This window comes from Nipponia nippon, unplaced genomic scaffold (assembly GCF_047370975.1).
Source record: "Nipponia nippon isolate SJK-2023a ecotype South Korea unplaced genomic scaffold, ASM4737097v1 scaffold_1, whole genome shotgun sequence".
Classification (NCBI taxonomy): Eukaryota; Metazoa; Chordata; class Aves; order Pelecaniformes; family Threskiornithidae; genus Nipponia; species Nipponia nippon.
Window position 1 is genome coordinate 152,526,208 of NW_028262290.1, and position 13,350 is coordinate 152,539,557.

The 13,350-nt window shown below is 34.9% G+C and overlaps 1 protein-coding gene across 9 annotated transcripts in view; it reads right to left on the minus strand.

Annotated features, from left to right (window-relative positions):
* Positions 1-222: 222 nt before the first annotated feature.
* CUL2 (cullin 2) overlaps positions 223-13,350 on the minus strand; it is a 55,836-nt gene continuing 42,708 nt past the window's right edge. For 6 of the 9 annotated variants that reach the window (XM_087778520.1, XM_087778527.1, XM_087778535.1 and 3 more), the window contains 5 exons: positions 12,240-12,306; positions 10,832-11,034; positions 8,206-8,307; positions 7,356-7,472; positions 223-2,577 (listed from right to left, as the gene is read on the minus strand). In XM_087778520.1, the coding sequence (XP_087634646.1) occupies positions 2,446-2,577; positions 7,356-7,472; positions 8,206-8,307; positions 10,832-11,034; positions 12,240-12,306 (621 nt within the window). In that variant the 3' untranslated portion in view covers positions 223-2,445. The remainder of the gene's footprint in view (positions 2,578-7,355; positions 7,473-8,205; positions 8,308-10,831; positions 11,035-12,239; positions 12,307-13,350) is intronic. The other 3 variants (XM_087778545.1, XM_087778541.1, XM_087778555.1) reach the window with 3 other exon arrangements.

The following is a 13,350-nucleotide window of genomic DNA, read 5'->3' on the forward strand; positions in this document are numbered from 1 at the left end:
CTCAGCAGCATGCTTATCTAAAAAACAAAATATTACTTTTGATGTTTTAGGTATGCAAAAATTCAGAGATAAGGTAATGCTAAAACCTTACACGTTTGGGCTAGAGCAGTGAAGTTTTTGTTTTGTCTATGAAATTATTCTGAAAATAAATTTGTTAAGGCTTTTTCAAACTCAGTCTTAAAATTTTGCTACTGCAATCTATATTTAAATAAAGCTTTTATTAACCCTTTTATGAAGAAACAAGCTTAAAATCTGTTGACTCATACACAAGTACAAGATAAAACACATTTGATTCCAGAAGCTTTGGTGTCACTGTTAGTTTGTTTTCTGGAGAAAGGATCTGATGATTCAACGTTCAGGTGTATTTTTTCTGTTGTGTCATAGAATATTCCCTCTATTCTATTTTTTGTCATAAGAAGTAATGAACTACTTGTTATAAAGCACAGAAACATTTCACACTGAAATAGATTAAAAGTCACTCCAGTCAAAATCTGTGCTAACGTGTCTCCTGTTTACTACACTATAAGCACCTTTGCTGTCTCCCAACACATGCATACAACTCTGATCTAGCACTGTAGACCGCCTACTACACTGTATTACGATGAGCTAAAAAACCCACTTCTTTAAGACATAAATCCATTTAAAAAAATCTAGATCTTAGTGCAGTGGGATAAAATACCATAAATATGGGAGAAGTGCTTAGTGCCCTTCATTGTTTACTGCCCATTATTTGCCCTCAGCAAAATCCACGTAAGGAAAACATATTACCACTTCTTGATGCATTTCCTAGTTAACTATAAGAAGTTTCCTATAGCCTACAGATGACATATGAATGCGATGCCACTTAAGAAATAAGAGACAACAACAATATGGGAGTCAGAGAGAAACTTTTTATACAGTCAAGAACTAGAAAAAGAAAAAAGAAGGAAAAAGCTTCCCCCGAAGAATTTTTTCCTCTAAAATTAATTCTTGATCTGTGGACTTTTAGTAGGTGATGAAATATCACACAATCTAAAAAAATATTGCAAATAATATATATCTACATATATATTTTTATATGCACACAAATAAAATTTGGCAAAAATAGAACATTTAAAGTTAACTTAATATTTATCCTGTCAATGATAATTGCAGGCATAGTCAGGAGGAAGCTCTTTTCCGCAGCAGGCATTCAGTGTGTTCACACGCTTAATACTACTAAACTCTAATTACTTCCAGTGGTAGAGTTAGTACCTTTTAAAATTATACTGTGCTTATGTGCGAGTGAACAGTCACCGTGTCATCCCTGATGAACAAGGCAAGACATGAAATAGCCCATGGATCTCTTGTCCTGCCAAAATAGCTAGAAATCTAATTGGGGCAGAGGAAAACAAAATATGATAAATACAACCATATGAGTTAGGAGGGAAAACAAGAAAAAAACAGTATGGGCTTATGCGGAAACAAACATAGGTACCTATCCATGTAGTCTGTCTAGTCAATGCATTAGTGAAACAACATTTTTTCAATTACCAGTCTGCTATATTCTTTCCCATTAATAGGGTGGTTTCACAAGCCACTGAACTGTATCTTTGATGTTCATGATAACCATTCCTAACTCTTTGTCAACTACACTACTTAAATTCCCTCAGATGTCTGTTTATTTTCTCTCGTAACAAATTCCTACCATGTGAGATTAACAGACACATGGTAGGCCTTCAGGCACTAAGAATGTAAGTTAGCTTAATCTCAAGAAAACAAGATGTGCACTTGACCATAAATATTTTTTTATAATCATATCAAACGTAACATACCTGGTATTCAGTTTTATATAAATTAGTTCTTACGTCAGATCTACTTCTGAGGTTATCCAAAACTCAAACACATAACATTATTTTTACTCTTCCAGGTCTGAATAATATTTACAGACATTAATGCTATATCCATTTCTACAATCATTCGAGACACATTATATAACTTTATTTTTTTTATTTGACAAGCAGCAGTATCATGTTCGTCTTCTTTTTACATTTTAATGTAGATACAATTATTAGGTTATCTGTCATATTACAATATTTAGGGTTTTTGTTTTTGTGGTTTTTTTTGTTTTGTTTTTTTACTTTGTCTTAAGATACATTAAAAAACATCAACTGCAAACGTGAAAGGGGAGGGGGGAAAAAAAAAAAAAAAAAAAGCATGGTACCCAACCAATTTTCCACATTTCAGCAATACTTCACTCATTCTTTTAGTAAAGTTTTAAGAAATGTCATAATGACATGAGCTTGAAATATCTATAGGCATATTCATTGACGCTCATGACATGGCACTGGTGATGTTGTAAACAGCAGAAAAACGGGGGCTGCCAAGTGACCAATTATGGAGGCACAGGCCTGCCTCTTCCCACAGGAACACACCAAACAGTGACAGCAATGATCTCCCTACAATCATACCTGCAGGATAGCAACATCATGCTACGTAACTGTATTCGTCTGCAGAGGCCTGGCTTCGCTCTATATACTGTTTGTCTATCAGAACTTCAATACACTTCTTAATCATGCTGATACTTGGGTTAAACCTAGCTCTTGATTGGCTAATTACCTGCAAAAGAAAGACACATTTTTTGTGTTATTTTTATTTACAACAGTTATAAATGCTATAGAAATATCTGCTAAGGACCTTAAGGCAAATTCAGTATATTTTTTTCTTTTAAAGACAGGATTAAATAAACCTGGAATAGTTCATTTATAACAATCAACAAAGCATCTCTACACATTAGTGTCAGGACACTTAAACTGACTGCTCGGCTCATTGGTTAGTTTGCCTGCACGTTAACCAGATCTTTTCAGTCCTCTTGCTTAATTTGTCACAGTACAAATGAATATAAATATTCAGGTTAAAAATTAATCCAATATTAACATATTTCTTCAATTTTTTATTATCACAGTTTAAGCAAAGTGAAAATTCTGTAAAACCATATGTGCCTTCCCATGCTGGCTCTCCTAACTGACTTTTCCTAGACTAGGTCGCTTTCACTTCTGTTTATGTACTTTCATTGTTCTGGAATATTTAATTTATGAACTCCCAAATTTTGTTTGAGTTATGTCAGTCTTACTTGGAAATTAAATGCCTGAAGAATGTGTTAATCTTAGTTCTCATAATAGTTTATACAATTCTGAACGGTTAAATTTCACTTGATTGTATTTTTCAAAACTACCTCTAAAGTTGAATGCAATTTTCGCCTCATCCACCACTCCTTTTGTCATAAAAAGACAGAGAAGACATTTTCATTTAATAAAGATTTGTGAAACCTGTGTTTTCTTTATAGCATTAAAAAGACAGGTTTAGAAGACATGTAAACAGGTACATAGCAAATTACCAAAAAATCTGACTATAATGTTATAATAAGACCTTATTCATTCTTTAATACCACAGTTTAAATATATTAAAAATGCAATCTATCCTCAGAGATTCTACTAGACAATCAAATCTCCAAGAAAAAAAATAACACTTCTCTTTCAGAAAATTTGCTGATTAAGCCCTAGATGACACTTTTGATCAGAAAAGACACAGCCCAAGTAGTAATCATTTTGTAAAGTTACACTACTTCATTGCTGTTGCAGCTGCCAGGATATGAGATGTGAGCTGGATTTGTTGTGTTTTGTCTAAATTCCAGCCCATGTAGTGCTGTATACCTGGTCCTGGAAGACACTTGAACTGCTCAGCTGCCTGGAAGGTGTAAATGGAGTCCTCCTACCACTGACCTCCTTTCCTATACAATTTGAGACAACCAGGATGAACCTCTCTTTCTTCAGTCACTGAAGATAGCCCTACGATTTGGCAAGTTCCATCTGGCTATGCTGGAACTTTGAAATACATACAGTAAAAAATTATTTATTGTAAAAACAAATCTATATATGCATTGTGGGAGAAACTGCCACTGCAGGCAAAACTTTAGATGTCTCTTATAGTTCTCAGTTTTGCCCATTCTCTGTAGAGAAGAGGAGGAAATGGTGTGGAGTAACGGAATGTGCATATCTATTAACTTGGAAAATTTTTCAAACAGAAGATCTTACTATTCAAGTGTCACAGTATGTTTTGCCTGTAGTTTCTCATTTGTTCTGTAAAGAAATTGATTTTTATTTCAGCTGGATTTCCTGTTTTCTTTACAACTCTTCATGGCTGGCTTTGTCCCAGCTCCAGAGCTTGCTGGAGCTCTCTGTGAGCCAACAGAGCTCACCAGGTAGAACTCACCCCGCAAAGCAAACAAAAAGCTCAAAAGAGCGAGTTTTGTTGGGCTAGCAGCCAAGGGTCTGGTACGTTCCACAGCAGTACAAATGAGAAGAAACTTGGTGCTAACAAGCTAATAGATCTGCTCAGATTTCACCTAACTTCAGCCCTGTACTCAAACTGACTGTCATCATCATACTTCATGTATTTACTTAGGACAGAGAGAACAAAAGATAGAATTTTGTATTGGAAAGGGTTTTTTTGTTTTGTTTTATCAAAGATAACACAAATAAGAAGGATGGATAGAAATACCTGATGGTCAGAATAAAAAATTTCCTGGGAATGACTGCATTGACCTTTCCCCTCCACTACTCCCACTGACCCTATTCATTTTAAGGGAAAAGCTACCTCGTCCTGCAAGGGACTGCAGCATGGAGCTGAAAGTAAAACTATGAAGGTGTATCTAACACAATTAACAATTCAGCAAAGACCACATGCTGACACATACAGGTCTACCACGGGCCTTGAGTATTTTCTTGGACACCTCACCCTAAATGAAATGCGTGGTGCTGTAGTCTAACTGTTAGAATCAAGAGCTAACTACATTAAGGCTAGGAGTCTTTCGATCTTATCTCTAACAACAGTATAATCCTGCCCTTATACCTCAGAAAAAAATAGTAATGAGGTGAGAAAATATTAACCATTCATAGTAAACAGACTTCCTTTGAAAACATTCATTCTTACTCCTCAAGAAGTCAGACTAGAATTTTTAAGTGAATACATTATATATAAGTATATAAACATCGTGATAAAAGTAACAATGTCACCATAATTAGTAACAATATCACAAATGAATGTTTTAAGAAATAAAAAGTCTCTTGACAGTAAACGACATCTTACTACAAGGTTAACAGGCAAAAAAGAAAAGGAAGTTGGACAGCTAAGAAGTTAGTTATGCATACTCTAGAAGTTTAATAGAAGTGATGATTATTCATTTTTTAATAAAGGTCAGTCCAGTGAGAAAGCTGAGCACGTTCAACTCAGAACCATCTGGCAGTTTGGCCTTATTCATACAACATGAAGCAAAACAAGTAACTGAGCTCAATGCAGACATAACTAGGTAAAATTTCCACTTAACATGAGATTTTCATCTTTGTGTTTAAGCATTAATTGTACAAAAACATGTCTCCCCACAATTTGCTCTAAAACCTGGCAATAATTTCTGAAGTGCCTAAGAGTACATCTTTATCACAGACTGTAGAGAAGACACCTAACATTTTAAAGAACCAGTCTCAGGTCCCCGTGACAGCTTAGCTGAGGCAGCAAGAAGATTGGCACAAATTAATTCAGAGTGCAAAAAAGAGGAAAAATTAACCCTAATGGATATTTCTGTACTGCTTCACCTTATTGCTTGAGGTTTCACAATTGCTTATTTAAGGCTACATCAGGTCCCTACACTATACTGCAGCATAGATATAAATTATTTAGAAGCCCAGCCTTCAGTTTTAAATACTCTAATCCATCTAGGATTTAAGTAGTATTCAAAATTGAGAACTAAAAGACAAAATGATAAAGGATATGAGTTTCAAAAGTGTCATAAATTTAGTTAAAAGCTAAGGTAAAAAACCAATACAGGTGGATGTGCCTGGTGATAGATAAAGGGATCTCCAACTTTACTCTCTACTTTGTTTTTAACCGAGTGACAATCAAAATATCCCCCTTTCGTGCAAAGCATGAAAAAGTTCCTGATGTTAATAGACCATACTGTTCTGCAAGAGCAAAATGCAGCAGAGGCATGTCAGATAGTGCCTCCTGAGTTAAAAAAAAAGAAGCAGCAACAAGAAAGGATTTTTTGTTTCCAAAATATAAAAATTTGTAATCTATTCCACCCTTATAAACTGGTCTCCAGCAAAGTACACTTTGAAAACTTTTTCGAAGAATTTGAGAGTAGGGAGAAAAAAGTATTTTCAAAGATGAAACACGGCTTGCCTACCATCTTCTAGTTTTAACTGTAAATTCTTACAGGACTTAAACATAATTGCATGGATGATTTAAGTAACAGGAAACCAAATAACCAAAGATTTTGAGAAGCAGTCAGGACCTACGCTGCCTTGTCTTTTAGATATTCAAAACCAGATTTCTTAAATTAAGCTTGCTTTCGGAGTATTTGTGTACAAGCACTATTTCAATATCCAAAACCTTTAAGATGTCTCACATTGCAATTTCTGGGCTTACAAGCTCTCTGTAGCTGTTTAATGTTTTTAGGAAATAAAAATTAAGTGGTGGGTGTGGTAAACTGTTTTCTCCATCACCACAAGACAGAAAGCATACAGTAGATCTCAAAGTGACTGAATGCCCCCCCACCTCCATGCTCAAAATGGTCCAATGAGGCAGGAATCTTTAGTCCCTCTCCCACCAGTCTGGTCTGAGGCTATCGAGCAAGGCTTGCTCGAGCAAGGCTCAGGAGACACGAGAATGAATTAGACTGAAGACTGAATGCCTTGGAAGCCTGAGAAAACTAAAACTGGGAACTGGGTGGTAGGCAGGTTACATTGGAATAAGAAATACAATTAGGCAGGCAACTAGCACTGATGGGAAAGTGGGAGAAAAACAAAAGAAATAGCACTTCCCTCCCAGCTAGTCTGTGACAGTTCACAGATCATTAGTCTAGAATCTAAAGAAATCTAGACAACTGTACTGCTTAACGGAAAAGGGAGATTAAGAAGTGCATGTCTACATACTCGGACAACTTTTAAAATTTAAGTGATGAATTAGAATAAAAACACAATTAGAGCTCAAAATTTGGCTAGGTGCTTCTGTGGAAATTCCATGCCTAGAATATCCATACTCAGGTTTTCAATTGAACCTATAGCTCTGGCAATGATTCTTATAGGGTATGACATCTGTCAGCACAGAACCAGCCAAGAGGAAAGAGCAAGCACAGAGGCACTCAATGCTTTAGTGCTAAGACACATTTACAAGATTGAGGGATCACAGCTAGTGCTCCAGTACTGCAGGTCAAAGTAGACTCCAATGAAATTCTCACTAATTTCACTGAAGTATTAGTTTTGACATGGGAGAGTTTTGTTTTACTCAACTATCCTGAAGATTTTAACCAAATCACGTTCAAGAAGAGGATTTCATCTTACCTCCTGAATAAGAGCATTATGTCGCAACACTTTACGTGCTTTCATGATACGGACTATAGCAGCTTGAAGATACATTTTCCTGTCTTCATCTACAGCACTTCTGGTCTGCTCCATCTCCTGCAATACAGGAAGAACAGTAATGCTTAAAATATAGTAAGATCAATAAACACTTCACAAAAATATCTTGAATCTATACTTTTTACTTTATTAAAAGTGGTCAATTAATACAAAAATCTAGGTGAGGTTCAATTCCAGGCAAAGTACTTCCATAAATCAAGAATACCAGGTTTCATGAAAGTCAGCAGGAAGGTAGGTGAGAGACATCCAAACCAGCGTTTTTGCTAGGGAGAAAGGCAGGCAGTATTTACTATAATGTATTGAGTCTGGAAGCACATACGTCTCTTGTACAAAATCCTATGTCTTACAAGATACAGAGGGAACACGGATTATCAACACTGGAGTTAATTTTAGTTGACGAAGGACACAAAACCATAGGAAAACAGACTGCTTCTGCTGTTCCTGGAGTAAGTTGCTTTTATAAGCACCACCCACAAAAAGGTCTCATTAAGTAAGACAAGCTAAATGTCAATCCCGTTTGGTACAAGAGGAATAGCTCTTGTTTATCTTTTTCTTCCTCTTTCTTATTCCCCATTCCATCTTCTCCTGCCTATATTTTAAGAACAAAAAATTTGCAGTGCTTGAGCTTTAAACTTAGACAATTTCTTTACAGTGATGTAAATCTTACACAGGGACTCTTACATCTGCTTATACCAAACCAGTACAATAAATTTGATTTTAGAAAAATAAGCTTCCTAAGCTGTTCAAGCTAGAAACACCAAAGAATACTTGCCTGTGGTGTGTCTTTCTGCATTGATGTAGTAATTTTAAATTTTGTTCGTTTACTGCTGAAGTTCATATTTAGTGAAAACGTAGACTCTGTCTCTATATCTTCCTGCAATACAGAATCTTTTTAAAAAATCAGAAATGGAACAAAAAAATGATAACAATTTACTTTGAAAAATCACAGTTAGGGGCTTGTATACATACAAACAATTTCAGCAGATTTGTAGTTGGAAATTCTAAAATGCCACTTGAACCAGGTCAATTTTTCAAGCTACAGTTTAACTAACCTTGAAATCAAATCTATTTTAGAAAACACTATGAAGAACTCTGACACACATGAATATTGTTAACAAGTCAATATGATTAAAGCAATCTGTGTTTTAATACTTCGTTGCAACTTCGTTGCAAACACTCTCCATTTAAACTCATTTTCTCCCTTCAAAGAAAGTAGGATTTGCATTTATTTATGGCAGAACCTCAAGAGAGAGCAAGCTGTTGCTTTCACAACTATTACTAACATTGCCTTCCAGAACATCTAAGCATTTTATGTTGTAGCAGAAACAGTTGACAAACTGCAACTTCTATGATTCTACAGAATCTACAGATTCTACATCTAGCTCTATGTTTCTCATTTTCTCCTGTCAGAATCTCAATTCTTTTCCACACATGAAAAAGTCCATTTCTTTCAATAAACAGTAACTATTCCCTGCAGTCCAAACACCTTTGCATTCAACTAACAGGATGACCTGACCAATCTTTGCAGTTTCCAGGCAAGAGTCTGTACAAGTATTACCTATTTCCAGCAGAATAAATTTACTGGGCTTCTTAGACTTTGGAACCTTGCCAAACCATGGTTGCCTCAAAAGCAAATACTTTAGCAAACACAGTCAATATTTATCTAAATATATACTCAAAACAATATTGATTCTAATTTTATATTCTGCAGCAAATACTCTTCATTATAATACTTTATAGTATCCAGGCATAGTATAGAAAATGTAACATGAAAGGGCGAAGATCAACAACTTTAAGAAACATAAGCCAACGTTAAATTTTAGCACTATTGTGCTTACGTGGTTGAGTATAAACCAAAATAAATTGTTACGCATGAATTCAAAAAGCATGATTCTAATGAGCCAACAAAGATTTTGCCAAAAGTTTGGTTTTCTTTTTGTTTTTTTTTCCCTCTTTCAAAAAAACCCAACCAAACAAAAGCAAACTACAACATTTAACACACTGTACTTTTCTGTGCTCAGATACAGGTAAAGAGAAGTTAGTGTATTTAATTTCACTGCTTAAGCCACTAAAGTTCACTGGCTTATTCAGTAAGTAAGCTGATAGACTGTCTGCAGATCAGCTTTCACATTGCTGGATGGAGCACAAGGAAAACAGAATTAGCAGAGATGTTTGAATACAATAGCCTGCAAATTAAAGAACCAGAAAATGCAGTGGTAAACATTAAAAGCTAAAAGAGTTGGAAAGCTATACCGTTCACTCTCCAATGACATATGCTTAAAGAAACTGGCCAAATCTTATACGAGATATAAATAAATATAAATCCTTTAAATAATGGGCTACTTTCTAGGATTACAAAAAATCTCATTGTAATAGCTCCCAGTGTTATATTTCACCCATGGTTTAACAGACATCTTCCCAGCCACTGTTCCAACCTGAGCTCATTTCTAGATATTGGAAGCATGTCCTATGCTTTAGCCAGGCATCAGTTCTTCCTTGTGATCTCACTTTCCATTTTCTAATATTTTCCCGGTAAAAAAAAAAGCAGCTATCAGAGCAGCTTTGGATTTCTTGTCGTAAGTGAAGCGAACAGCTTATGTCAGTTTCTTCTGCCTGATACTGTCTGAATAACTTGGGCTTTCTGGGCTAGCTGGAACCACATGCTGAAGTTTGTATGGTATGCACAGGCACTTCTGTAGCGTTTCTTAACAGACATCTGTGCCCTTCGCTGTATGGGAAAAAGGGTAACTGGTTTCACATAGGTCGTACGAAGTATGAGGCAGGGTCAGAAACAGAACCTGTATCAACCATTGCCTTAACCACAAACAAAGCTCAGATATTACTGGAATTCCATGAATCTCATGGAATGATAGAGTATAGCAAATGGCAGCAAAAATCCTCTCACGCAAGCTCCCCTTGCTCCCTCTCCTCCTGCCTTCTCCTGTAACGTCAGCAAGGAAGAAAATGGTTGCTGTTACTTTCAGTCTCTTAATCCCACAATTTTTTTTAGTATCTCTGTAATACTCTTTGGCTTACTACTCGGGCTCCTTCTCATGATTCAGTACAACTTTGAAAGTGGTGTATTTAAAGAGTATTCCCTTCCAACAGCAGTGAGTCTAAAGCCATGTGGATGAAATGCAACAAAACCAAGAGAGTCCTAGCATTATTACCTTTTCAGCATACCATGCTGTTATAGGCATATAGAGCAAACAAAGGGAGCCTACTTCCTCCTGTCTCTTTCTTTATAAATACAGATTTACAATTGTTCACAAGGGTCAATAACACATTTTAGAAAAAAAAGCAAACAGTGGATTCTTTTATGTTAAAAAAAAGCCCTCAACAAATAGTAGAATCGCAAGACTGAAAACATGAAACTTTTTTATATCGTTACTGCATACCTTGTCTGAGTCATGGTTGATCATTTTGACATCAAGTAAGGATTTGATGGTTTTTGTCAGTTCCTTCTCATTCATTTGTGTACTATCCTGAAGCTCCTTGTAACTGACAGTTTCACTGTTGTTGAAGGCAAGCAACACTGCCATTTGGTATGTTGTGACCATGGCTACATAAGGTTTGCACAAATAATTCATTTTTACTTCACCTGTAATGATACAAGTAGTATTTTATAAACTGATGGAACGTGCCAAAAAGTCATCTGAAGCCTAACTACTAGAGCTCTTCGTACATATCCAGACATTCAATTCACACCTGAGTATGCATTTAACACTTGGAATGGGAAGATGAAAACTGATGTTGTGAATTTACACATATAGAATGTGGTCTGCAACAAAAATACTCTGATTAACTATGAATACTAGAACAGTAATGTTTTCAAGAAAAAAGGAAACCTACAGAGTTGAATTTGAATAATGCAATATAATTTATAGTAATAAAAAAAGGAAATTCCAAACAGCCTCAACGCATTGCAATGCATAAACTTCAATTAGTAATAGCTTACACAGAATCACAGAATAGCGATTACAAGAAAGTTGTTCCAAGGAAAGATTTAAAAGCAAAATAAAAGACTTGTCCGGTAAATTTTTTCACAATTTTCTTATATTCTTTAAATTCCTCTGAAATAAAAAAAAAAAAAAAAAAGAAAAAAAAGCACTGAAGAAGTCTGCCTGAAAGCAGATTCAGATTTTTTCTGTGAAGGTGAGTGTGAGTTACCAGCAACCTTCAGAACTAAATTTTCATTGCACTATATTGCATGCTAGTCTGCTTTTCACCTCCACAAAACATGTTGTGGTGCTCATTTGTTAAAGCCTGATACCGAAAGCATTTGAAATAAAATACGATTGACTGATGCTTACTAAACTAAGCTACAATTTTATATCTCTCTTCTAAGATGTTTTTTTAACACATATTTCTATGTAGTAAATATAAACGTAAGTAAATATATATGTGTGTTTACTTAGATACTTATATATCTGAGTAAAATAGTATACTATGCTTTTTAAAAACTATTTAATATTCAGCTAAGGGACATCTGATACTACAGAACCAATTCCAGGGCAATTGTTATTAACTCAGCAGTTTTGCAGCACTGTTTTGTAGTTAAGAATGTACAAGTCTAGTTTTACTTGGATTTAATAAATTACAGATAACATATGCAAATTTACGAAACATAAATTTTGGTAATACTAAGCAGCAAATATTAAATTAATTTATAATGCATAGTAAGTCAGTTGTCTTTATATGCAATGTAATGTTCCAACTCCAAAGTCTGTTGCCATTTAAAAAGGACTTTTAACAAATAATTGTCAGTTGTATAGAACATAAGTTTAGCAAAGCACTTATTTTTACCTGTACAAAGATAATGTAACCAAGTAAGCTTCCTTCCACTAAAATGCTGACTGTAAAATAATTCAAACTGCAAAACAAAATGAACTTCAATTAGTCACACATATAACTACTTACAATAGTTTATTATCACACTACCACCCCAGTGAAGAAATACTGAGCTTATGTTCACCATATTGGATGCAAATACTGCAGATCAATTCATGACAGCATTTTCCTTTAGAAGATGGGTGATGAACTGAACATCACTCATTTACTGAACTACTTGACCATATTAACATATCACTTGATGACTAAATCAAAAAGATTGTTGACACATTCATACTCTCAAAGCATAAAATACTGTAGTTAAACAGTGATCCAAAGAAGTATTTAAAAGCATTTCTAGGAGGTTTTAGCAATCAATCTTACTAGGTTTTATTATTCTGTTCCATCCAATTCCATATAAAAACAAGTGTATTTTTATTTTTTCACATTGCTGAAATCATTCTATATTCCATGGCTTTGATATCCTACTTAAAATAAATTCAGAAAATCCGTTTTACTGATTTTTTTTTTTAACGATATCCTTAAAAAAACATAAACTTTTAGTTAACAGGTATTTCCCACAGTTAGCTACACATTGACTTCCATGACGAATCTCATCTTACATTCCTGAGTGTATTTTTAGGGGTAATTCCAAAAGAACAAGCTTGAAAGTGGGCACAGTTTTTGCCACCTTCCAATTTGGGTTTCAGGCTAAACACAACTACCCAGTTTGCAACATCTCAGAATCAAGAAGCGACTACAGATCCTTGAATTTCTGGTGAAACCTTCCAAAACCCATTTTTACAAAGAAGCACACATTTATGACTTAGGAAGTAACATTTCAAAGTTGTGCTGACACCCAAAAATGGAAGCATCCCAGCAAAATCAGTATTTTAAAAATCTTATATGCAAAACTAGCGTTAGTAGTAATGCTAATTTCTTCCTTCTTTTTTTGATTTTTACATGAGTCTCTTGTCATTATGAGAAGTGCTACATCAGTCATTCTGGAAAGCATTTTTCCCTGATATTTAAATTATACACACACAAATATATAGCAGAACAAGAATATGAAAAAAATTACCTCTAA